Source organism: Lissotriton helveticus, chromosome 8 (genome assembly GCF_964261635.1).
Source record: "Lissotriton helveticus chromosome 8, aLisHel1.1, whole genome shotgun sequence".
NCBI lineage: Eukaryota > Metazoa > Chordata > Amphibia > Caudata > Salamandridae > Lissotriton > Lissotriton helveticus.
In genome coordinates this window covers 1,660,102,352-1,660,129,350 of record NC_136069.1, presented here as the reverse complement: position 1 = coordinate 1,660,129,350, position 26,999 = coordinate 1,660,102,352, and the positions used below count along the sequence as shown (strand labels likewise).

The following is a 26,999-nucleotide window of genomic DNA, read 5'->3' as shown; positions in this document are numbered from 1 at the left end:
AGTGGAGACAAAGGCAAGCTTATATTTTTAAACAAGCATTTGCAATGCAATAGGTCTCGCATTAGGAAAGTGAGCTATTGGTATTGTAAATGACATTTGTTTTTAATGTGTGTTGGCTTTGAAAATATATAAATTAATAGCATTGTTATTTACAAAGCCAATAGCTTACACCTTCCTAATGCGAGTCCTATTGGCTATGGCAATGCATGTTGGTAGTAAGCAAGGACAGTGCTGTTGTGGTGCTGAGTGATGCTGTTGTGGTGCTGAGTGATGATGTGGTTGGGCTGAGTGATGTGGTGGTGCCTGTGAGTGATGTGGTGGTGCCTGTGAGTGATGTGGTGGTGCCTGTGAGTGATGTGGTGGTGCCTGTGAGTGATGTGGTGGTGCCTGTGAGTGATGTGGTGGTGCCTGTGAGTGATGTGGTGGTGCCCGTGAGTGATGTGGTGGTGCCCGTGAGTGATGTGGTGGTGCCCGTGAGTGATGTGGTGGTGCCCCTGAGTGATGTGGTGGTGCCCCTGAGTGATGTGGTGGTGCCCCTGAGTGATGTGGTGGTGCCCCTGAGTGATGTGGTGGTGCCCCTGAGTGATGTGGTGGTGCCCCTGAGTGATGTGGTGGTGCCCCTGAGTGATGCATGCAGCAGTGTGAGTAATGCAGCAGTGTGCGGCGGGCAGCAGTGTGCGGCGGGCAGCAGTGTGAGGCGGGCAGCAGTGTGAGGCGGGCAGCAGTGTGAGGCGGGCAGCAGTGTGAGGCGGGCAGCAGTGTGAGGCGAGCAGCAGTGTGAGGCGAGCAGCAGTGTGAGGCGGGCAGCAGTGTGAGGCGGGCAGCAGTGTGAGGCGGGCAGCAGTGTGAGGCGGGCAGCAGTGTGAGGCGGGCAGCAGTGTGAGGCAGGCAGCAGTGTGAGGTGGGCAGCAGTGTGAGGCTGAGTAGGTGTGAGGGTGTGAGGGTGTGAGGGTGAGAAGGTGTGAGGGTGAGAAGGTGTGAGGGTGAGAAGGTGTGTGAGGGTGAGAAGGTGTGAGGGTGAGAAGGTGTGAGGGTGAGAGGGTGTGTGAGGGTGAGTGTGAGGGTGAGTGAGTGGGGGTGTGAGGGGGTGTGAGAGTGAGGGGGTTGTGAGGGGGGTGAGAGTGACGGGGTGAGCGTGAGAGGGTTGTGAGGGTGAGAGGGTTCTAAAATAAAACCAAACATTGAAAAGTTAGTAGCCGAGATGCAGCACCATCCTTCCCATTAAAATGTTTTGATTTTTGCATGTTTTTCAATATAAAATGATAAAAGCTTTATTAATGCACGTATTTGTTTGGTGTGTACTTGTTTGTGTATTTTTTGCGAATTACTGCTTTAATTTTTTGAAATTGAAATTGTACAAATTGCTTGGGGGTCCCCGGCTTCCAGTAGTGATTCAGTGGGGGTCCTCAGGAGTCAAAAGTTTGGGAACCACTGCTGTAGATAAAAGAATACACAAGCCACCCACCCTATGAGCATGGTCTGTCAATATAGAAGAGGTTAACTTTGATTAAGGAAGAGTTAATGATCAACTGTGATGAATACTGCCTATGGATCAACTAGGATGAAAACACAAACTGTTGTCATCAGCCGACTGAAAATGCTTGATCACCCAACGTAAAATTTTTTTTTTTTTTTATCAGGCCCAAGTTCCTGCTTGGCTGGGATCGAGTAGATGATGTGGCATGATATAGGCCTGAACTGCTTACTGATCCCCCTCGCTACAGGTTTTGGTGATTATGAGAGATTTGCAATTGGGGGAAACTCCTAAAGTCGCAAAAGTAAGGCAAAATAAGCGCACACCACAGTAATTTTGAAACCAAGTAGTTCCTATCCTGAAATCAGGAAGGTGTTAATACATTGTTGTAGAACCAGGGCCAAACATGCAGCAATTATTTTAGAACACAGCCTAGCCAGAAATCTCAAGGTTAGCCTGAGCCCAAACATTATTAAATAAAGTGTCAGATGAAAAAACCATGTAAAACTACGCGAGTGCAGTCTTGCTAGCAGGAGAGTCAATTGCGACAGTGGAAGAGAAATGGACGCGGTTTTTTATCTCAACGTTTTATTAAAGAAGGAACATTCTAACAAACTGCAGACATGAAATGAGGACTTCACTGTGATAAATACCTTGCTGCATTTTGAAGATCCCCTTGAAAGAGTTTAAGTGTATCAAAATTCTGAGCACTTAAGCTTTTCCAGAAGTGTATATTGCTAGGTCTACCACCCCCCCAGCCCTGCTTTTTCCATCTCACCTTCATTCCAATTTCCATGTTTGACAAGTCCGCGAAGGGCACCTCTCGGGTCACCAGCTCCCACAGGAGCACAGCAAAGCTCCACATGTCGGATGAGCGTCTGTTTATCTCCTCCGGCTTTTTCTGCAAAGCTGGCAAGACAAAAGCTTAGAGTTAACGGCATGGAGACACTCTGTGTTCGAAAGACCGAAGAACATCCCACAAACAGGTATTTTAGTCCAAGACAAGACTGACTTCACAGTTAGCAGCGCAGAAAAACCTTTGGTTATTAGAAGACAGACTCTGCCAGCTAACAGTAGAGAGCTGGTCGTACAAGCTGCGCAGTTATCGACCCGGACATTGATTTGCTGGAAACATCAAACAATTTCTGGATGACGAGCAAGTCAGTCTTCCATGCAAACATCAGCTGCTAACTCCCTACCAGTGCAAGATTAAAACTGGGGATCGGGTCACACTACTCTAAAATGTTGTGTATCGGTGGGAGAGTGCACAATATGGGTTAGTCTGCATAGAACAATTCTGAATCAATTGGCCTTGGAGAAACAGTGGAGGTGTCACCCTGAGTGCTCCATGCCTACAACACAGGCTACTATAAAACACTTGGTAAAAACTGTAATAACTGAGTACTAGTTGTCACCCGATGCACTGCCCTTACTCCAGCATAAGGTAGAAATTATACCTGTTCTAAACCAACTTAATGTATGTACTTAAGGTATAATAAACAACCACATTCCACGTATACTTTTAGTGAACATTGAAATTGGCCTCTTTTTCCCCAAGCAGGCGAGTTAGAGTTTTCTTTTTAATTCCATTTTCCCTTTCTCTACATCCTCTGGTCTCTTCTACCAAATCTTCCCTAAAGAACGCGTGTCCTGTACCGTTCCCTTAAGCAGGGTTTACTTACCCTCCGGGGCCACCCATGCAGGGGCGTACATCCGACCGGGGCACTGGAATGTCAGCTTCACGTCCGCCATGCTGATACGGGCAGTCATGTCCTCATCGATCTGCATGGGTGACAGAAAAGGCAAAGGAAGGATGGGACAGGTAAAATACATGAGATGTAGGGAGTTACTCAAAAGCAAATTAATGAAACAGATTGTGATGTGGACATGCCTCTTCCCTCACTTGATCTGATGCCACCAGAACTCCAATATTTATTTTTTTACAAATGGCACAGTCAGAGTGACTACACTTTGCTTTTAAAATGTATTCTGTTATTTCCATTGCTGAAGACCTCCTAAGATGGAATCTGAATTCAAATACCACATAATATCGTCTGAAGAGGTTTACCGCACAGTGTGGTTAGACCAATGCAGCGTATTTTCGCCCCCCCACCCCCAAACAACAAAGTCAAGTAGTCTTGAAATAGCCGCTCCATTAAAGACAGCACAGTGATGTGTGGTCTGATGTTTGAAAGCAGTAGTTCGAGAGGAAACAGATGCATTTAATTACAACTTTTAAAAAGTGAAAGACCACTAGCAATGTAAGCCCCATGGGTACTAGATGTGGTCATCGGTGAAGGGTCCACAGTTCATTTAGGTGCAGGAGTGTCCAAAGCAGGCCAAGGATGGCTGGATCCAGACAGATCTTCAGGATGTCCTCTAAAATATATCTATAAATAATGACGCGAGTTGAAAACGGTTATGTGGGTATACCTAAAATATAGATATTGCATTTCGGACTGATGCTGGCAATATTCCATGTATGCTTTGGGACTACTAAATGGCCCATTTGCGTTTCTTCATTGAATGGTCGCGGAAAGTCATGGAATGAGTCTGGTGCTACACAGATCAACCTTCGAAAAAATGGTCATTGTGGGAGATCCCATGGACACAGAGGGATGAAAAGAAACAGTAGTTTTAGCTACCATGTGATTACAGTCCCAGCGACTATCTGCAATGAGAGGCTTGGCTAGCAATCAAAACCGGCATCACTACTTTAAGGAAGTATGTTGTGCAAACTCGGGGGCAAGGTTTCGGCAATTACATTTCCAGATCCTTTCACCAGGTTTGGGAAGAGTTACTCCATGCGGAAGCACAGAAGTTCTAAATTGTTCAGCTACAACAGTGGGTCACACCCACAAATGAAAAAGTAGCCCTCAGGGACATTAAAGAATTTAAGAAACGAATGCAAGAGATGGAAAACCCACTACGTGATTTCACTAATTGACACCATATCGAAAAGCCTGTGCAATAACATTTTCAGGCCCAATGGGAGAAGGTTGGCATTCACCTGAATGAAGAACAGTGTGATGAGATTAACTAGGCATGCAAAGGTGAGAGAAGAGTAATACAACATAATGTATAGATAACACTTCACTACTGCCCTCCTTTACACATTCGAACCTTCCAAGTCCGATCTATGCTGCAGAAAGAGTGCCTATAAAGGCATCATCATCATATGCTCTCTGGGCAAGTCCCTTTTGGAGGGAGATTTCAGAAAGCCAACTCCAGGCCACGGGTGCAAAGCTAGCAAGATCATGGACACTGTGCATGGACCACTGCAGAAATGTGGCTCCACAGGTTCAGAAAAGTAATGCATTTTTGGAAGAAGGGTGAGCAAGGACAAATTTGACCTTGCTCAGGGTTCTCCTGCGGTTAAATTGTGCATGATACATTTCAGAATGCTGCAGGATGATTGGGGCATCTAAGTAGGTTAATTGGTATCTGGAGTGAAGGCAAACCAATGGGAAGAGAAATACGGGGAGGCGGGAGCCAGAGGTTCAGGGGTTATATTTTGTTTGACAATTCACCTTTCTCTATAAAAGGTGGCAATAGTCATCTTCAATGCTGTTATTTCTTAAAATGAAAGAGTAAAAATAAAAAATATGGTGAGTCAACATGTATTATAGGTTTTACATTAAAACTTGAGTTTAAGCCACTTGTTTGAATGTTTAGTCTACTTACATGATCCACTAATTAGGGTTTTGTAACACTTTCTCTTGCCCAACACTCCCCTGCAAGGACTCGCAACATTCTGCGTACACTGCATCACTTCAGAGATTCCGGACCACCTCTCTGCACTCTTCCTTCCCACAGAGGTTTTCCAACGATCCCGCCTATCTATTCGACGTATACAGACACTCCAATGCCTGCCCCGTAGCCTTTTCAGGGTTCCTGAATTACTCCACCTTTTCTGCTCCAAACCAGCAGATAAGCAGCAAGAGTGATAAAAAATAATCACTTGTAAAATGCCGGATACAATATTGAGCACCCTGGTGAGCTTCGAACACTAGGGCTTATGCAAATATATGTAGGTGTACCTTGTTAAAGGCTGTTATCCACCTTTCTGCTAACTTGTCCGCAAACGCTCTAGAATAAGAGGTTGTGATTTTTCAGAGAACTGCTATCTGGTGATGGTCAAAGAAAGTTCCTATAGCCCAACACAACCATTTAATGATGGTGTTTTTCAACTTCCTTACATTAAGATGGTTGTTTGTCCAATAAGAACAATTTAAATTATTCTCCAATATCCAACAACCTCCCTTTTAGGACAAATTGTCCATGGTAAGAGCCCTTCTTCTATCACTCTTCGCGTCTAGTACAACATCCCATCATGTCTCACTTTGATTATTCTAGAGGATGGGTTAGCTCTTTATGCATCATCAAAACCGCCAGTCATTGTTTCTCTCACAGAAGCGGTAAAGAACTAGTTACTTACCTGTACACTATGGTTCTCCAGTATTATCTTTCATAGATTCACATGCTTGTATCTTCCCCGTCGTCATGGTGGGAGTCTCCCGGTATATAATAACCATAGCAGTAGAAGAAAAAACTGCCTGGAAGCCATAGAGTAGTGAAACCACTAGGTAACCTCTCCTCCTCATTATGTGGCCCAAACTACAGCCAATCAGCAGCCAGCACCAGCCTACACCATTCCCAGCAGAGCCACCATACCTCAGATTTCCTACCGCCCAAGAGTGAGCTATGCAGGAAACCAGAGATAAAAAAGGTGGTCTACCTAATGGAAACGGGGAGGCGGGCGGGCACATGTGAATCTATGAAAGATAATACTGGAGAACCATAGTGTACAGGTAAGTAACTAGTTCTTTCTCCAGTATTCAATCTTTCATAGATTCACATGCTTGTATCAGAGTAGATAGCAGTATTTGTAGTTAGAGCGTTTCTAGGCTAGACCCCTTTCTTTTCTCGGGGCTGCGTGCCATAAATTCCTTTCAGAAAAAGAACTCATTACAAATTAAAAAATACTAACAATAAAACTTTGCTATTTCAGATATTAGCACAGATGGAAAAACCCACATTATATAGAAAACACATTTGAATAAAATTCATAAACATGTACCTTATTTAAAAAGATGTCGTAGAACTGACTGTCCCACTGCCGCATCTGTTTTCCATTCCGTGTCCAGACAGTAATGTATCGTGAATGTATGAACATTCGACCAAGTCGCTGCTCTGCATATGTCTGGAAGTGATACTCCTGCTAGGAATGCAGAAGACGTCGCCATCTTCCTTGTATCATGGGCCCGGACTTTCATGTCGAGAGGCCTTCCTGCTTTCTCTTGACAAAAGACAATGGCGGATGCAATCCATCTGGAGATGGAGGAACGTGATAGGGCCAGACCTTTTCTGGGCCCCGAGTAGGAGACAAACAGTTGGTTTGATTTGCGAAAGCTTTTAGTCTTTTCAATGTAGAACTTTAGGCATCTGCCAATGTCTAAAGTATGAAGAGCTTTCTCAGCCGCTGTAGAAGGATTTTTAAAATATGTAGGTAGGATCACTGGTTCGTTTAGATGAAAAGACGAAGGTATTTTAGGTACAAACTTCGGATTAGTCCTTAGCATCACTTTATCTGGCCTGAATTGTATGAAGGGATCCTGTATAGAAAAAGCTTGGATCTCGCTGACCATTCTGGCTGATGTGAGTGCCAGCAGTAATGCAACTTTCCATGACAGAAATTGCAGTTCAGATTTGTGGATCGGCTCGAACGGAGCTTTCATAAGTTGTGACAAGACTGTGTTAAGTTGCCATGTGGGTGGAGGACGCTTAATTGGAGGGAACCTTCTGAATAGTCCTTTTAAAAACTCCTTGATCAGTCTGTTAGACCACAGAGATGGACATCCTGGAGATCTTCTGTATCTAGATATTGCTACCAAGTGGACTTTAATAGACGAGTGCGCAAGCCCTGATCTGGCTAAATGCAACAAATAAGGAAGAATTTGCTCTGGAGAAGACGTCAAAGGATGTACTGCATGAGCAAGGCCCCAAATACAGAATCGCTTCCATTTAGCGGAATGTTTTGTTGGTAGACAGCGCTGCGGAACTTTGCAAGATTTCACGACATTCCGGGGTGATATTTAATGACTGGAACTCGTGCTCAAAAGGTTCCAAGCCGACAATTTTAGAGATGTCAATTGCGGATGAAGTACTTGGCCTCTGTTCATGGAAATCAAATCCCTGGTTGATGGTAGCTGAATTCTTGGCTCCACCGACAACTGGAGAAGCTCTGTATACCAAAACTGCCTCGGCCAGGCTGGGGCTATCAGTATTATTTGGCAAGGTTCTGATCTCATTTTCCTCAATAATAAGGGAATTAGGGGAAAGGGAGGGAAGGCATAAGCAAACATCCCTGTCCATCGGAGGTGAAGAGCATTCCCTCTTGAACCCTGTTGGGGGAACCTGCTGGCATAATGTCTGCACTTCTTGTTGTCTCGAGTTGCAAACAGGTCCAGACTTGGCTTGCCCCACACATTGAAAATACGATTCAGCTGGACTTGACATAGTTCCCATTCGTGGCAAATGTCGGATGACCTGCTTAACAGATCCGCTTTTGAGTTGTCTACTCCTGGAACATGTTCCACTTGCAGCGATATGTTTTGACACAGTAGCCATTTCCAGATTCTTTGTGCCTGAATCGACAGAGGTTTTGATCTCGTTCCACCTTGCTTGCGCAGGTAAAACATTGTTGTCGTGCTGTCCGTTCGCACTAAGACCGATGAACCTTGGATCCTGGGAAGGAATGCCTGAAGGCCCAGGAAGACGGCTTTCAATTCCAAGAGATTGATGTGAAGTTTTGTCTCCTGAGGAGACCAAAGGCCTTGAACCTCTAGGTCTTGTAGATGTGCCCCCCAACCTCGTAATGAAGCATCTGATGTCATGACGTAGCTTGGAGATTGAGTTTCGAATACCAGGCCCTTTGTTAGATTGCTCCTGATACCCCACCATGACATTGCACATTTGATCTGATGGGTTATGACCAGCTTGTCGTCGAAGGAACCCAGGGCTTGGACCCATTGTTTGTCCAGGGCTTCTTGCAACGGTCTCATCTGTAAACGGCAATTGGGAATCAATGGGATACAAGAGGACATCATTCCCAGTAATGACTTGAATATTCTGATGGAAGTGAACTTTTTTGTTGCTAGAGATGCAGTCAGATTCAAGATTTTTGTTACCCATTCTTCTGATGGGTAAGCTTTCATTTCCTGTGTTTTCAAGATTGCTCCTAGGAATTGCAGAGTACAAGTCGGAAGAAAAAATGATTTTTCTTTGTTTATCCGAAGGCCTAATTTGTGGAAGAGATCTGTGCACATCCGAAGGGATCTCTGTGTTGCCTGAAACGATGGTCCTTTTATTAACCAGTCGTCCAGGTATGGAAACACCTGGAGACTTTGTTGCCTTAAATGCGCCGCTATTGGAGCCATGCATTTTGTGAATATTCTGGGGGCAGACTTCAGGCCGAAAGGCAAAACTCTGAACTGGTAATGGCGCCCCGCCACCATGAATCGCAGACACTTCTTGTGTTTTTTGTGTATCGGAATGTGGAAGTATGCGTCCAACAGGTCTAGAGAGACCATGTAGTCTCCCTTGCGGAGCAGTAGAAGAATTTCCTGCAAGGACAGCATACGGAAAGAAATTTTCTTTATGTATGTGTTCAGATCTCTGAGATCCAGTACCTGCCTCCATTTTGATGATTGCTTTTTCCTTATAAGGAAGAAGTGTGAATAAAACCCTGTTCCTCGCTGGTCTGATGGGACTTCCTCTATCGCTCCTTTCAGAATGAGTGATGAGATCTCTGCTTTGAGAGCTGCCATATGTTGATGAACTCTGCAGAGAGGAGGACGATCTGGAGGCCTTTGCGAAAATTCCAGGGTGTGACCCTGTGTAATGATGTCTAATACCCATCTGTCCGATGTTATGGACTGCCAATGCGGAAGAAACTGAGAGAGGTAGTGGAACTGGTCGATCTGAAGAGGAATTGGAGGCGCCTGATAAATATCACTGTCTGCGACCAGAGTCTTGTTTCCCTCTGGCGGCGGACTTTCTTCTTCCTTGTTGTTGGAAAGAAGTGTTCGAGGACCGGTATTGTTGGTTGGAGGAGTATTGGCGGTATCCCTGTTGGTTGTAAGGTTGGTACCGATTAGTTTGGTAAGAGGAACGTTGCTGTTGAAAGCGTCCTCTGGATCCTCGTCCATGAAAGGACTGATAACGACCTTGCTGTAAAGATCCCAAGGATCTAGCAGTATCAGTATCTGCTTTTATCCCCTGTAACGTTTCATCAATCCGTTTACCGAAGAGGCTTTCGCCATCGAATGGCATGTCCAATATTTTAGCCTGGACCTCCGGCCGAAAGGATGTAGCCTTGAGCCATCCTTGTCTCCGTAGGGTTACCGCCCCCGCCATCTGGCGGAAAGCTATAGACACTATGTCCATTGCCACGTCTATGGACTCCGACGCCGCTCTAGCTCCATCCTGCAGGATGGTAGTCGCCTCCTCTTTCTTGTCCTCCGGAAGGTGCGACAGGAATGGAGCGATGTCAGACCACATCTGTCTATTGAATCGGCTCAGAAGGGCCATCGCGTTGGTAGCCTTGATGGAAGCTGCTGCCATGACTGCAAAACGTTTACCTATGCCGTCCATCTTCTTGCCCTCCTTATCGGGGGGCACCAGACATGTTGCCATAGGGTTCTTGGAGCGCTTTTGCGCTGCTTGAGTCACAACTGAGTCCGGTCGAGGATAACCAATAAGACATGCTGGAGCCGTCTCTATAGCACGATACTTTTTGTCCAGCTTGGGTATGGATGCTGGGACTGATGCAGGATTCTTCATTAGTTTGAGCCCTTCATCCCAGATATGTTCAATAATAGGAATGGCTCTTACCGACTTCCTGGAGGACTCCTTGAAATCATAAAGGAAGCATTCGCTTTCCTTGATTGGCATATCCAGCTTAAATCTCTTTGCCGCTTTTCCCATCAAATTATGAAAGCTTGCTATGTCCTCTGGAGGAGAGCTTGATTGAGGCAAAGGTGAAGCCGGGGACGTTGGAGCAATATATTGATCCCACTCATCTCCAACTTCCTCATCCTGAGGAAGTTCCCCTTCCTCCTCTTGATCGTCCTGATCGGAATCATTTAAGTCATCACGAATTGTAATAACGTTTTGGACCTCCTTCTGAGGAGGAGGAGGCGGCGGCTGAGCCAGTGGTATTTCCTTTGCAGGTTGAGAGATTTTTCCAGCGGCCGCAGGAGCATTATCTTCAGGAAAGCGACGATAATAGCTATCTATCATGCTTCTAAGGTCTGATATTAAAGAAATAGGCACCGACATGGCCTCTTCCCGCACAGGCGTATCCACTTCCTCTTCATCATCATAGTGGTAGGCCTGGTGAAATGACTCGTATCTCATCTGGCCTTTGACCGGCCGATCCGTAAAAGAGAAGTGTTCCTGTGCCTCCTGGTGGTCTTCCTCCTCGGAATCCTGATGTTTAATATGGAGTTGCGAAGGACTGTAAGCAACACCAAAAGAACCTTCCTCCTCTGATTCCTGACAGTCCAGAATGGTAGAGGGCAGCAAGGGTGAAATTTTAGGCGTGGAAAATTCCCCTTTTTTGCTCGTCAATGCTCCCGTCGACGGAGCAATGCTCTTTATAGAAATATATGTTGATGTTATTCTTGTTGGAGATGGCATCGCCAACGATTTTTTCATCGTCGACGGGGCCGTCGACGGGACCGTCGACGGGGCCGTCGACGGGACAATCATTCGCATCGTCGGCGGGATACTCGTCGACGAAGATCTTGCCGTTGACGAAGGTCTGGCACTCACCGTCGACGGGGTCGTCGTCATCATCATCGTCGACGAAGCTGTCGTCGTCGAGATCGTCGTCGTCGACGAGACGGTCGTCGTCGAGGTCGTCAACGGCCTCGTCGACGGTCTGACTGGAATTTCAGTAGATTTCGTCGACGGAAGCGACGACGGAGCCTTCTTTTCTGAGGAAGGCTTGAGAGGAGTTGGAGGGAGTGAAGTAGAAGGTTCACCTTCCTTAGATTTTCCTGATTTTTGTTTCTTCACCCTCACCCTTTTCCTCAGAGGACCCTCTTTTCAATTTCTTAGAGGTGTGTCCCTTGGCTTCTCCCTCAGATTCCGAGTCATGAGTTTTCCTTTTCTGAAGCCATAATAAGAGGCGCGCTTCTCTATCCTTCAGTGTTTTAGCAGAGAAGGTCCGGCAATATTTGCAGTCCTTAGGAATATGCTTAGGGTACAAACAGTACAAGCATTCCTTGTGAGGATCTTCAGAATACAGTCTGGCCTTGCCACAGGACCTGCAAGCTCTGAAAAGGCTCTTCTTGGAGCTTTCAGACATATTGAATGAAATAATGTTTGATAATAAAGAACAGTACCTGACTTCCAACTGTGAAAGGTCAAAAGTTCAGTGAAGAGAGAATAAACTGAGCAGAGCTCAGGGAGACTCCTTCTCACACGAAGGCGGTTGGAAATCTGAGGTATGGTGGCTCTGCTGGGAATGGTGTAGGCTGGTGCTGGCTGCTGATTGGCTGTAGTTTGGGCCACATAATGAGGAGAAGAGGTTACCTAGTGGTTTCACTACTCTATGGCTTCCAGGCAGTTTTTTCTTCTACTGCTATGGTTATTACATACCGGGAGACTCCCACCATGACGACGGGGAAGATACAAGCATGTGAATCTATGAAAGATTGAATACTGGAGAACACCTTATTTCACCATCCTACGCGGTCCAACAATAACTCCACCTATTACTTTCCTCTAGGCCCCTCTTTCGGTGGTGCAACAAAGTGCAGTAAGACACATCCTTTTTTTAATTTACCATAACACTTCTGCTGTTGAGGTAATGCCGCGGGATCGGGGGTTCCAGTGTGTGTAGGAATGCCATGCCACGGGCGATATCCAAAGCAAATTTGACAGCCTGCATCTGATCAACCACGAAATCTAAAGGTTCAAAACAAAAAGGTTTGTAAGTTGTGCAATAATTTCAGACTCTCGTTGTACACATCTCCAAGAAGTCTCAGGAGCTCAAGTTAGAGGAACTCTTTTTCAGTCTCAAAGCCCATAGTCCCTGCATCACCAAGTCACTCACTTGTCCCTTCATGTAGCACGTTGTAAAGAGATCCGTATGGCATCCAGTGGGTTATGATGATGGGATGGGGAGCAGGTGGAGACTGACAGGCTCCAAGCACTGGCAGAACATTGGGGTGAGAGAAGATCCTGCAGTCAGAGGAGACATTCAAATCAATGAGTGACTGACCAAGAGAACACATGTGCACACACTGTAGGCCAGCAACACTTATTTTATTTTTTTACAAAGTTTTATATAGCTCGAACTAGACCCTAATCGGGTATCAGAGCGCTTCACATAGCACCAGTTGCATTACATGAGGAGACATTCATTCTTGCTAGGCACGGGGAGATTAAGTGATTTGGCGATACAAAAGGGGGGTTTGCCCAGAATCACAGGATGTTCAGCGTCATTGCCGAGACTCGAACCCAGTTCCCCAGATTCGAGGTTAACCGCCCTAGGCATTAGGCCAACTCCACATGTCCAATACACCCACACACCCAAATGCAGAACGAGCAGGACACACCCCTCATAGCCCACCCACCTACAAAAACCCAACACTGATTTGCAAATGCAAGCGGCTGGTTAAGAAAACATATTAGCCTGGCCAGGAATTTCAAGAGCAACAAAATAAATACCAGAGAATAAAACAGAAACATTTTAGGAGGACTCGCCCTGCAGTAGGAATAAAAAAAGTATGAAAGAATGGGAAAATAATGTCTAGTGGGTACCTAATGGATAAACAAAGTGTGGTAATGCGGCTACTTTTGAAGTTAGCGTAAGGCCAGACAAACACCAGCATGCACATCTAGCTTTACAGAATAATGGGGAAATCTCAATTAATTACAGGGATTGGTGTTGCAAACGATAAGCCGAGGTGTCTACTGGAAATAGACTCTGGTCCAAAAAGCCCCTATACCTCCATGAGGGCATATAGTCCTTTTGGAGATGACCTGGCTGGCCGGTGTGCTCAGGAATGACATCGGTTCCAATGGAGGTATCAGCACAGGGGCTCCTTCACTCTTGCATGAAAGGTCAAAGACACTGAACAATGGTCCCTGCGCTCTTCCGTGACCAAAATCTAGACTATAAAGTTTGCAGACACCTGGGCCTTATGAGATAGCAATAAGGGTGAAGAGATCTCCGTTTCTCCAGGATGCTGCTCAGAAATTCCAGTTTCCATACTGCTTAGATCAACACTTCACCATACAGGGAGGGCTGGAGTTATGGCGGCATCAGACTTTACATAGGGCTGGCTCCTCTGGAACATTGCGTATTAAGGAAACTCACTCACTTCTCTGAAGAGCCCCCAAGGATGCAAATAACTAGATAATAAGATTGATTTTAGTAATTAAATGATGGATAATAGATGTGAAACTAGGTTTAAAAATCAAACTGCTCTAGAGCAGTGCTATGGATGTATATGTTAATGATCACCTACTCTGGGTTTGGAGTACCATGATTTAGCAAGTTTATATACATGTGCAAAATTCACTAAAATTGGTTATCAAAAAAATAAAAACTGTTAAAACTGTCTACATATGTGCAGGCTTTAGTAATATTTTGCGACAGTGTGTTCCAAAGCGCTCCATTGGCTAAATACCCCACCCTTACCACTCTCCACTTTAACGGGTGTAACTCATTGGCTACACTTGATGTTTGAGTCACAAATTGATTTTTCACAATCCCTGTGCCTTCAGTGATGTAGCAATGATTGTGAGAAGTTGGCCTGATATATGATGCTCACTAGTTCTAGTGATCACCTTGTATTAGTCCAAACAACCCTTATGGTGATTGGTTGGAAGTCAACCTTATAGACCAGCTATCCTAATGGTAGCATGGACAAAGCAGTCTTAGGCTAAACTCTTTTGGCATGTGAAGCCAGCTGTTTTACCACATATAACCCCTTGAATACCAGATGAAAGGACACCACACAGGTTGTTATGAAAATAAACAATATATTTATTACTAACAAACACCTCTGAACTCTTTATGAGATCAAAGGGCTAAGCACATAACAATACTCTTAGGAAAAATACGATAAGTTGCACAAATTGTATCAACAAGGGGGAAGCAGGAAACTAGGACAATTTTTAACGGGGTCCAATGTACATGTCCCAGAAAGTCTAACCAACAACAAAAAATACAGAGTTCCCCGGGAAGAGTCAACTAAATGACTAACGTTAACCTCTCTCTCATTGAGTTCAACAGAAAAAGTGAATGTTGTGAACCCTTTACGGAATTTGGGGATGCCTCACACAGGTCACCGGTTGGACGACTATTGTCATCCCACCCGGTGATCGTCCAGCGTCATCATCGGTATCCTGCCCCTGCGACAGACTGGCGGTGCAATGCCTGTCGGGCAACAACGGATGCTGCACTTTGGCGGGGATCTTTTATTCCTTAGCCAAAGGGTGTGTGGGTGTGAGGGGCCTAAAAAAGTGCAATAGTGAGCGTGAGTGTGGTCTAAAAAAAGTCAGTAGAGTCCATAGGGCAAAATTTTAATGGCATGGCTCACTGCTTTATTAAAAGGAACGATAAGGGGTATTGAGGCGAGACAATTAAAGTAATCGAGCCTCATTCAACCCTTAGTGAACGTGTGGTCAACATGTTTCTTGCCACTAAGGCAATTCATCAGGACCAAAAAAGTGCTCATATAATTGCTGTAGATCCCACTCATGGAGAGACCACTCATGGAGGACCCCACCAAACGGCTCTCCACCACCATCATGGGTCTTGTCATTGAGGCTGAGACGAATGAGTGGATAAGTAAGAAGGAAGCAGATTTCTTGGTGACACTGGACCCTGTTACACCTTATTTTTATACCCTTCCAAAAATACACAAGGGTATCTCTCCAGTCCCCGGGAGACCTATTGTCTCTGGCATCGGGTCATTGTTAGAGCCTCTATCCCAATTTTGCGATGCCTTTTTCCAACCGTTTGTGAAACAAATTCCATCGTACTTACAAGATACCAGAGACGTCCTCCGCCTTATCGCCGATATCGATGGGAGAGAAGACATCGACCTGCTTCTCACCCTTGACGTGGAGGCGTTGTATACAAATATTCCACAACAAGCCACCCTTGAAGCAGTCGACTCATTGATGCGAGAAGAAGAATGGCTGTCTCCAACACCGATAGCCTTCATTATGGAGCTAGCCCATATTGCCCTCACTGAAAATTTCTTCAGATATGAATCTCAGTTGTACCATCAGGTCCGTGGGACCTCTATGGGTTCGACATTCGCGCCGAGCCTGGCATGTATTTACATGGCCTCGTTCGAAAAGAATCATATCTACCCTCCAGAGCACAACCCATACCGAGAGAACCTCACTCTCTGGCATCGTTACATCGACGACATTTTGATCTTCTGGAAGGGGGACCGACTCAGCTGCGAAGCCTTTTGCGAGTGGATTAACCAACAAGACCCATTCTTGAAGTTTACGGGCACTATCTCCGAAACATCGATACCTTTTCTTGATCTAACCATCTGCTTAGAAACAGAAACAATCAGCACTTCCCTCTTCAAAAAGGACACTGACAGAAACAGTTTACTCCTCTATCAAAGCCACCACACAAAAGCCCTGAGGGATAATTTGCCCTTCGGGCAATTCCTCCGCATACGGAGAAACTGTAGCTCTGTCCAAAACTACAAACAAGAGGCTCAGATTCTCCAACACAAGCTCCAGGATAGGGGATACCCCACACGACTGTTGAAGAAATCATTCAAAAGAGCATTGAATAACAATAGAGATGCCTTACTCGAGGTTCACCCAAAAGAGCAAGATGACACTATGACTTGTGTTACATCTTACACCAGGCACTCAACGTTCATAAAAAAGGCTGTTACCTCACACTGGGGGATCCTAAATTCCGCAGGGATGGAACTGTCGCGGCCACGATTTGCATTCAAGAGAACAGCGAACCTGAAAGACACGCTGATCCACACCCGCCCGAAAAAATCGAGCACTCGACCAGTCAAGACCCTATGGGATCTCCCTCCAGTCACTGGACATTATAGATGTGGCTCATGTGTAGTATGCCCCCAAACTATCCAGGGGAAAACTATTGAACTGCAAGGGGACTTTACTTGGACCATAAATAAACACACCAATTGTAACAGCTCGAGGTGTATCTATGTCCTGGTGTGCCCCTGTAGGATGCTTTACATTGGGATGACGATGCGCCCTGTGAAACAGCGCATCATGGAGCACAATAGTAATATCCGTTGTGCAAAAACACATACAAGGCTATATGACCATTGTAAAGAACACAACCACTCCACTGAGAACATGCGTTGGACTGTCCTCGAGTGCCAACCTGGAATGAACCAACAAGCCCTCTTCAGATTGGAGCAGAGATGGGTGCATCGTCTTCACACCGACGAACTCGGTCTTAATGATGCGGTGCCTTGGACAATGCTAGCCAGGTAGCTCAGTACTTGGACTTATTATCCTTATCCAAGTTACCTCCAATACTAGTCAATACACTATCCTCCCGTTCTTGAGACGGCGCTAGAGAGTTCTGTGTACGAACTCATTGCCCCTTCCCTAGCATTGATTTGTGCCATCAAGTAAACTACTTCCCTGTTCCAAGATGGCACCCGCCCTCTACCCCTTTTGCAACCTGGGGGAATCATCGCTTTTCACATCGGCGTCACGTTGCCTAGCAACACGCCTTGGACACGTCTCCACGGTGCCCGCGCTTCCCGGTCTCATCTGAGGCAGCGGCTCTTCGCGGCTCCACCGGCTGTCCTGCGGTAATACCGATGTGGGAGGGGTAGGTGACTAGACGCCCTCTGCCAGCAACGAACAGGTAAGGCGCACTGATTCACGTAAGGACCTCCGCGAGCGTTTCCTCCTGATCGCCGTTGCGGGGATCCATGCGGGACTACAGTATACGGTAAGCCGCGCCGCTAAATAACTCCCTGACTCGGCGGCGCTGTTTACTCGTTCTAGGTTCTTTACACCCAGTTCTGGCCCCACCAGGTCAGCGTGAAGGATTTCCGACCCTGGGACTACGGGTAAGGCTTGCATTGTTACCGTTCCCAGCGTGTTGGGTGTTTCACGATAAGGCCATTCCACTACACGGGCGCCAATCTGCGGTTGCCATTTATTCTTGAGCCAGAATGTTAATGTGTTTCTCTCCCTTCATGTTGTCTCGAAATAATTTAGATTTTACGGGTGTGAATGTGCACACTCACAGTTGTTTGCATTAAAAAGATACAAACGCATGGCATGTTACGGCATACGATACAGGTATAAACCACTGTGCAAGCCATTTCCAGGGCACACATGTCGCATGCCTACTCAATGAGCACTGTTTACACATATAGAACGCGGTAATTCCTCGTTCACACTATTCTCTAACCGTCTCTCTCACTCGAATGTCTCTCCATGATGGGGTCTTCATATACCCATCTATACCCCGAAATGCATCACCAGCATGTTAATTTTTTGCATCTAAAGATGGCTGGGGCACACAGACATATTTCTGACTATACTCTTCTTCTTCTTTCTCCTGCCTAGTTCTGGGGAGGGACTGGACGAAGGATTGTCCCCGCCACGGCGATCAGAAAAAGGCATCGCAAAATTGGGATAGAGGCTCTAACAATGACCCGATGCCAGAGACAATAGGTCTCCCGGGGACTGGAGAGATACCCTTGTGTATTTTTGGAAGGGTATAAAAATAAGGTGTAACCAGGTCGTATACTTGATTCCTCTGACCACTGAGGGATCTACAGAGACCCCTCAGTAGATCCGTCTACTGACTTTTTTTAGACCACACTCACTATTGCACTTTTTTAGGCCCCTCACACCCACACACCCTTTGGCTAAGGAATAAAAGATCCCCGCCAAAGTGCAGCATCCGTTGTTGCCCGACAGGCATTGCACCGCCAGTCTGTCGCAGGGGCAGGATACCGATGATGACGCTGGACGATCACCGGGTGGGATGACAATAGTCGTCCAACCGGTGACCTGTGTGAGGCATCCCCAAATTCCGTAAAGGGTTCACAACATTCACTTTTTCTGTTGAACTCAATGAGAGAGAGGTTAACGTTAGTCATTTAGTTGACTCTTCCCGGGGAACTCTGTATTTTTTGTTGTTAAGTTGCACAAATTACAATGGTGCCCTAGGGGCACGACAAACCATATACTAAGTAAATGGTATAAGGAAATCGATAGAGGAAATGGAGATGCCCAGAGGCTGTAGGATCGCTGGGACTACACTACCCTAACCTTAGGTAAGTAGCTTGAGGCCCACGGGACGCGTGTGCAGAGTGTGAACTCACAGGCGAGATGCGGAACAAAGTCAATGGGCAGAACAAATTACGAATAGGTAAGTAACAGACAGTTCCGACTACTTAGGACTAAAACGACTGGATACCTGGACACTAGGAGAGTCAATCTACCCTTGAGCACCGAAATGCTCTTGTTACCTCACCCACGGGCTGTGGGTGCATAGGTGTCAAAGTGTGTCTGGTTTCCGCGTCGAAGTCTATGGAGCCTTGAAGAAAGATGCTGCAGGCGACCAGGAGGAAGATGTCCGGTGCGATCCACGGGTGGATCGAGGAAGAAGAGGACCTGAAAGCAGAGGGGACAGTGTTCAAAGTCACTAGCCAGTGACCGGTGTGGAACCAGGAAGGAACCAGATGCTGTCGTCGCGATCAGGTGAAGAGTGGACGCTTGTCTCTGCAGCCACGTGGACCAGGAGGTGTCTTCGACGACCAGGATGGAGGCACGAGCTGTCTCACCCAGGCTCTCGCTGTCGGCGGTGTCGGATCTGGAGTCAACACGCCTTGGCAAAGGCAACCCACGCGGTGAGTGGAAACGGCGTCTGGTGCGGACCAGGAGGGTCCGGGGTGCTCCTCCTTTGGAAGGGAGCAAGGGCCAGTCTGGAGCAACCAGACCAGCAGTGTAGATTTCGTAGATCTTCGTCTAGGAGGCCACTAGCCAGCCGGCAAGTGACCAGACAACGCGTCGAGCAGCAACCAAGCAAAAGGGCCCCACGCAGATCTCGTGGATGCTGGAAGGCTGGTCTTCGGTGCAGGAGCTGCTCGGGGCTGGGGCTTCTCAGTCCCCAAAGCACTTACTTGAGGATGCCTGTGAAGTCGTGCTGGAAGCGAAGTGCAGTTTCTTCAAGATGGCCGGTCCCACGTGTCTCGTCGCACCAAAGGATCTCAGCTGTGCTGCAGATGTAGGTTGAGGTCGGAGAGGTCTGGAAGTCCGGATCTCGTCGGGCTCTGAAGTCTGGTTCCGGCAGGAAGGACGACAAAGTGAACCGCTAGGACGCTTGATGGTGCCTGCAGTTGCAGGGTGAACACTCCTTGCCCACAAGGGAGATTCTTCAGTCTTCTGGGGAGCAGAACGTCGAAGTCCAGAGTTTCTTCTTTGTAGAGTTGTTCAGGATAATCTAATTTGGAATGGGACCAGCTCCTACCTTTATCCTGCTAAAGGGGGCTGTACTAGTGACTAGGTCCCTCCCATGGGTGGGACCAGGAAGGGGGGTGGTTACACCCCTTATCCTTTGTCCGGTTTCACGCCAGAGCTGGGGCTGGAGTGCCCCAGCAACTGGTTTGAACCGGGGTATGCACAGGGACACCTTGTGTGCCCCAGGCATGTCTCATTCCTTTCAGCCCTCCCTACCTCAATACACAAAATCCTGTCTGGGGTGGTGCTAGCACCTCCCAAGGCAGGAAACCCTTTGTCCAGGCCTCCCTCGCTGGAAGGACTCCCAGCAGCAGGAGGTCAGACTTGTGTCTGTGGTGGCAGCATCCATTTTGTGATGCTGAGGCTCAGTTTAACTTTAACCAGGGTTCACAGTTACATACATGTCGTGTCCCTCTAAAGGGTGGAATGCTACCCCCGTCGCCAGAACTGGCGAGGGGGTAGTATTCCAATTCGTATGACACCTTACTCGACATGTTTTGATAATGCTATACCAAAGTTAGCAATAACCGCGAGGATTATAATGCACTTATGAGTATATGGTATAGCGTTATCATGGAACAGCTATAAGGACTTGGTTCCGCAAGCTGCAGACAGGCTCAGCTCATGCTAGAGCACCATCTCACATAATTCCAAGCACTCTGCCTTCAGGATTGATAAGGCCTGCCATAGGAGTGACTGATAGGAGTATATGTGTCCATTTTGGGGTTAGATATAGGTAAACTATATCTACAGCAAAGGGTGATTACACCACCTTGCCCCAGCTGTCTTAGCAGCCAGTTGTGTCAGTTTTGGATGGCCAGCTAGGGTGGCATAATACATGCTACAGCCCCTGGTAGGCACTGGGTACACCTATGCCCTGGGTACCTAAGGTACACTGTACAGGGGCTGATAAGGGGACCCAGCTTCCAATTAGGTAGGTACCTAAGGTACATGGAGTCCATTTTACGGAGAGAGCAATTAGTCTGGGGTCCTGAATAGCAGGGCCCCAGGCCAACTAGGTCGAAAACCAGCTAAACACTAGGCAAAAAGTTGGGGGCAACCATAGTCAGTTATCCACCTTCCTACAATGATGGCAGCGCCCGCACTCCCAAGACTGCTCCAGCGCCAGTGACTACAGCTGTGTCACAGTGCGGGCATATATATACTGTGACACAGACCTATGCATATCCAGCATCCGTCTCTCTTTCACAGTACAAGTGTCCCTTATTTTGCCTGCAGGTCATTCTGAATTCATTCACTGGTTTCCTTTCTTAACCTCTGTTGGGAGAATGTTCATACAGAAGCTGTGGAGATGAAATAGTAGATTCATCTTGAACTCCTGGGGCAGAAGCAGAGAGACAATTCTTTGAATGTGATGAGGAGGCCTCCAGGGATTTACCAGCACCCATTATAGTGGTCTCCACCCTGTTTAACTGGTGCTTTATCCACAATATATTACCTTACTGGTGAACATGATAGGATGGCACATATCAGGGTAATGTCTGTCTACTATGTCACCCCCAAAGGAGAACAATAAAGACCACGTACAGAGTGCATTGGCAAACAGCAGGGAGTACAGCACTTCCAAAAATACATCCACGTGAAACCTGCCTTGACAGCACTCTTTTGGCCCCTGGTCGAGTCAAGAATGAAATGAAAGATCCTACAGGCCATTCACAAAGACCTACTATGCCTGAGCTAGAAGAGAAAGTGCTAACCGACTACATTCCTCACCACAGCTCTGATCAGGAACTCCAATCTGATCCACCACCAAGCCTTCAAACAACAAAACATACAGTCAAGTCTCTGGGTGACCTGACCCTGATGCAACTTGATGCCACCTGAATCCAAACAGAGGTCAGAACCCACCCATCTGCACATCATAAACAAAGTTATCTAGACTGGCCTTAGACTGAGATCCAGACCAACACAGGAAACTGGAATCCAGCACCCTAATCGAACCGTCAGAATAAGATGCAGCACTATATAAAAATATTTATGAATAAATCATCCAGGAAACCGAACCCTGGATTGATTGAGAATTCTTTCTAACACTTCATCCACAGGCGGCCCAGAACCCCAAGCACATCACCAGAGCGGCCGGGCCAGGCTGCGTCCCTTACCTGAGTTTGGGATACTCTTCATTGAAATCTCTGCTTTTCCGAGTGGTCCAATCTCGAATTTTCATCACCTTAATTACAACGTCATTGCCTTGCCACCTGCCCTTCCACAACTGAAGAGAATTGGTAAGACAAGGGGACACAAAGACAGATTAGAAGGATCCTGGTCAAATGGAGGTTAACGGCATCTGTAATCTTAGTCTACTGTTCCCAGTTAATGCACATAACCACAGCAGTACCCCAATAAGCAAGAACAGTAGGGTCAGCGCAAAAGAGGCACAGCGTATCTTGAGGAAACAGTAGAAAAGCAGGTAACAATCGTAAATCGCATGGCATGCACTGGCAAGAACTGTCGATTGGTAGGAGTATATACATGTTAACATTTAACAGTAGGTACATATGTGGAAAAATACTTGAAATAAACATGTGAAAGTGAAACAGAACAGATGCACATAGAACATAGCAGGTACTCACACGTGGAAGTGAAACAATAGGTACCCATGTGGAAACCGATACATACACACATTAACATTAAACAAAATGGATTCAGGTGTGTACGTTGAACAGAATGAGAAAAGATGTTTGCAAATGACACAAAAGAGGTAGAGTTGGGGGGGCGTGGCCAAGATGGCGGCGTAGTCGGACACGGGTCTCGTGAGCTCCCCGGCCCGTTGCCCCGGTAATTGATCTCTCGCACAGTGTCCCCCCAAAAAAGGCCACCCTCGGAGCTCCGGCGGCCCCCGGAGCCTCGGGAACACTGCAGCAGCACCCTACAAGTGCCCGACGGCAGAACAAAGACACAGCTTACTGGCCGCGATCTCGAGGCGGCCGCTGGAGACCTGCATCGGGAGGAGCCCGTGGCGGATCTGGGACGCCCCGTCTGGCCCGACACCGCAAGGGTGCCAGAGGACGTAGGAGGTAGGGGTTTGACATCGGAGCAGCTGAAGCGCGGCCGCGGCGGTTCCGGAGCCGCGGGCCCGCCCCTCCCCCTCCCTCCGGCCTCGGGGCGACGAAAAAGCCTTACCGGTGGAAGACCGTCGGAGGCACTGCAGCTGAAGGCCCCGGCCGTTGAGGTGAGGAGACGGGGGCATGGAGGCAGGGTGAAGAAAGCACCACAAATAGACACCGGCCTCTAGATCATCAGCGCTCGCGCTCGGCCAGCGACGCCCAGAGCGGAAACGGCGCCGCAGCCTTAAGACTGCAAACCAGCCCACTAGGCCCCAAGATTGGCGTGGACCGCCCTACCAGGTAGTCTCCATCCCCCCCCACGAGCTCCAGGCGCAGGGGATCCAGAGAGAGCACCGCCGGCTGGCGGTTCAAGGCTGCATTGGGCCCGGATCCCACGGGGGAGGGGGCCCCGCCAGCGGCAGATACAGGGAATAGAGAGCCACGGTCGCAAGGCCTAGCAACACTGCTTCCCGCCCCCGGGACCCTGGGCTCAGGGCAGACGCCAAACCTTGGGTCTCCCTCGTCAGCAGAAGCTCCAGGCAGATCGACTGACCCCCAAGTGCACGCCTGAGGAGGCTTTACCGGCCAGACTCATTGCCGCACAAGACAGGCCCAGATGTGAAGAATCCTTAGAAGGCACGCACCAGGACCAGGGGCAACATGGCGGGCCAACGGAAAAAAGGAGACCGCACGCTCCCGGAGATGTTGGCGAAGGGCCAAACAAGGAACGACAAGGGGCCACCCTCACCAGAGACCACGAAACAACAGCCAAGTCTCCCCGGAGCTTATGTTCCAATTACTAAGTCCTTTCTGGAAGCTCTATTCAATTCGCTCAGGGACGATTTCAAGACGCTACAACAAGAAGTGGCGGGAGAAGATAGGGAAATCCGAGAGGTGGACAGCCTTGGAGAACGGGTGGCGGCCATTGAAGAGTCGGACCAAGGCAGAAGCGAGGAGATAGAACAATTACAACAAGAGGTCATTCGTTTGAAAGACCAGCAGCTGGACCTCCAAGCACATGCGGAGGACTTGGAAAACCGGTCCCGCCGGAACAACATACGGGTCCATGGGGTCCCTTCGAAGGAAGAAGGGACTGACATCAACGGCTATTTACAAGCTCTCTTCCGCGATATCCTGGGGGAATCTTCAGATTTTGAAGTAAGGATTGATAGAGCACACCGTGTGGGTCTCCCCAGGCGCTCACCGGCTCCTCCACCAGACATCCTAGCTTTTTTGCCGGACTTCCCTCTCAAGGAACGGATCCTTAAGGAAGCAAGACAGAAACAGCCCCTACGGTTTCGTAATTGCCAGATAGCCCTGTATCTAGACCTATCGGCCATCTCCCTCCAGAAGCAGAAGTCTTTCAAGGTAGCAACAGACTTTTTTGCGAAAAGAAGGAATACCTTACTCCTGGGGCCACCCTTTTAGGTTGATCTTTAAATGGAACGGAGCTCTGCAACAATTGAGATCGCTACAAGACACTTGTGCACTTCTAGGGATAGAGCAGCCGGAAGACTAACCACCCACACATCAACCACAGGGGAAAGCCCCCGTAGGATGGCGGACAGTCGGTCGCAGGCGTACACCCAAATCTCAATCGAAACCTGAAGCCCATGTCATCTCACAAGAGAGGGTCACTGCCATTCGAGAGGTGGCCAAAGAAACGTCGTCCTCTGAATAAGTGCCAGCCAGGGGGGACCACTCAACTCATCTACAATGCAAGAGAGGGGGGGATGGGCGGGGGTCCACGATGGCTGTCGCTTGGAATCGCTCCACAAGGTAACGTTACCACAGTCCTGCGATGGACTGGCAGGACTGGGACACTGACTTTTCACTGTTGGGGTGTTGGGAAGGGGGGGTTGTTGTTTGGGGGTTCCGCGGGGGGCAGGGGGGGGAAGGGATGGGACAGGGGGGGTTGGCTTCGGGTTGAAGGGAAAGGGGGGCTCCGGTGTGGTGCACCATAGGCAGCGCAAGTATGGTTGTCTAGCCAGAGATGCCCAGTGGTGAAGAGAACTCTACCTACAATGCCCGGGTGACGGAACCCACGCTGCAGGTCATTTCCCTCAATGTCAAGGGGCTTAACAACCCCATAAAACGCAGGGCCGTCTTATCCTTCCTAGAACACCCCAGAGCGGAGATATGCCTTCTGCAAGAAACGCATTTTTTACCCAAAGACTGGCACCGTATGCGATCCAGGGCATTCCCAACACAACACTACTCCTCCACCACAGAGAAAAAAGCAGGGGTGGCCATTTTGTTTGCGCGCCACTTCAAGGGTCAGGTGGGGGACAGAGTCGCAGACATAAAAGGGAGGCTCCTGGCTCATCAAATTCAACTGGGGGCGTGGTCAGCTGTCATCGGGTCGATTTATGCACCCAACACTAAACAAGAATCCTTTCTCACAGGGGCACTGGCAGACATGTTGTCCCACAACATCAATTCAACGCTAGTGGGGGGCGACATTAACCTCGTGATGGACTCCACCAAGGACAGATCAGGCCAAAGATATGGATTTACAGGGGCGATCTCCGAGGAAGGGAAGCAATGGTTAGAGAGTAGTGGGTTTGTGGACCTCTGGAGGAGGACACACTTTAACACTCCGGGTTACACCTTCTACTCGCACGTACACCACACGTACGCACGTACAGACTACTTCTTAGGGTCTTTGGAGGTGGCATCTCTGGTCACGGATACTGAAGTAATTCCCGCAGCACTTTCCGATCATGACGCACTAGCAATACACATACGGGTTCCTAGAATCAAGACACAGAAGGGAAGATGGCGCCTTAGGGAAACTCTCCTACACCGCAAAGGGGTCACACAACAGCTTAACAAGTGCATCACTGAATATTTAGACACAAACGATACGGCAGACATTCCATTGACGGCACTGTGGGGGGGCGCTGAAGGCGGTAGTGCGTGGGGAACTGATCGCGGTGGCGGCAACTGACGCTCGGGAGCGCCGAGACAAACGGCAGACGTTGTCCGAACAAGTGAGGGAGTTGGAGCGGTTACACAGCAGAACTGGGGCTCCCAGAATCTGGCGCAAGCTTAAAGCGGCGAGGGCCCAGCTGGCGAGCCTTGATTTGGATCGAGCGGAATACGCGGCGCTGAGATTGCGCCATACATATTACGTGGGTGGAGGTAGAACGGGCCACCTACTGGCCAGTAGACTTAAGGCTAAAGTCTTGCGCTGCAAAATCACGTCTATCCGAGATAGCAACGGGCGAGAGTTACAAGATGACGAGCAGACAGCTGAAACGTTCCGGGCATTTTACGCGTCACTATACGCGGCGGAACCCGGCTTGGACAAAGGGGAGGTGGACTCGTACCTGCGGCAGTCGACAATCACAGCCCTCAACGAGACAAACGTGCGCTCTCTTGACGAGCCGATAAGAACGGACGAGGTAATCACAGCAATAGCGCGTCTCAAGCCACTCAAAGCTCCAGGCCCGGACGGCTTTTCGGCGGGCTTCTATAAAACATCTTGCCATCTGCCAGCCTCGGTACTGGCTAGATTATTTAACTCCTTCCAAGGCCCAGGCTCCATACCGAGAGAAATGCTGGAAGCTGACGTTATCGTCCTGCCGAAACCAGGGAAAGATAAGACCAACTGCGCAGCATACAGACCCATATCGCTGCTCAATCTGGACTTAAAGCTGTTTACGGGCATACTGGCTGCAAGGCTGGGCCCTTGCCTACCAGGAGTCATTGAACCTGATCAGGCAGGATTGATCCCTAATAGACAGTGCGCGGACAACACAAAACGTCTGCTGCATGTCATTGACAAGGCCCACTTCAATGACTCAGACGCAGCTCTCATCTCTGTCGACGCGGAAAAGGCGTTCGACAGGGTTGATTGGGGGATACCTGGACTCCACCCTTGCACGCTTTGGGGTGGGTGACTGTTTCCGTGCCTGGGT

General features: G+C 48.2%; 1 protein-coding gene across 2 annotated transcripts in view; it reads right to left on the bottom strand.

Moving 5' to 3' along the window:
- Window positions 1-26,999, bottom strand: part of ILK (integrin linked kinase) — a 283,194-nt gene that overhangs the window by 22,605 nt on the left and 233,590 nt on the right. For both annotated transcript variants that reach the window (XM_078658746.1, XM_078658747.1), the window contains exons 8-12: window positions 22,132-22,241; window positions 12,600-12,727; window positions 12,330-12,451; window positions 3,157-3,256; window positions 2,253-2,383 (exon numbers count right to left, since the gene is read on the bottom strand). In XM_078658746.1, the coding sequence (XP_078514872.1) occupies window positions 2,253-2,383; window positions 3,157-3,256; window positions 12,330-12,451; window positions 12,600-12,727; window positions 22,132-22,241 (591 nt within the window). The remainder of the gene's footprint in view (window positions 1-2,252; window positions 2,384-3,156; window positions 3,257-12,329; window positions 12,452-12,599; window positions 12,728-22,131; window positions 22,242-26,999) is intronic.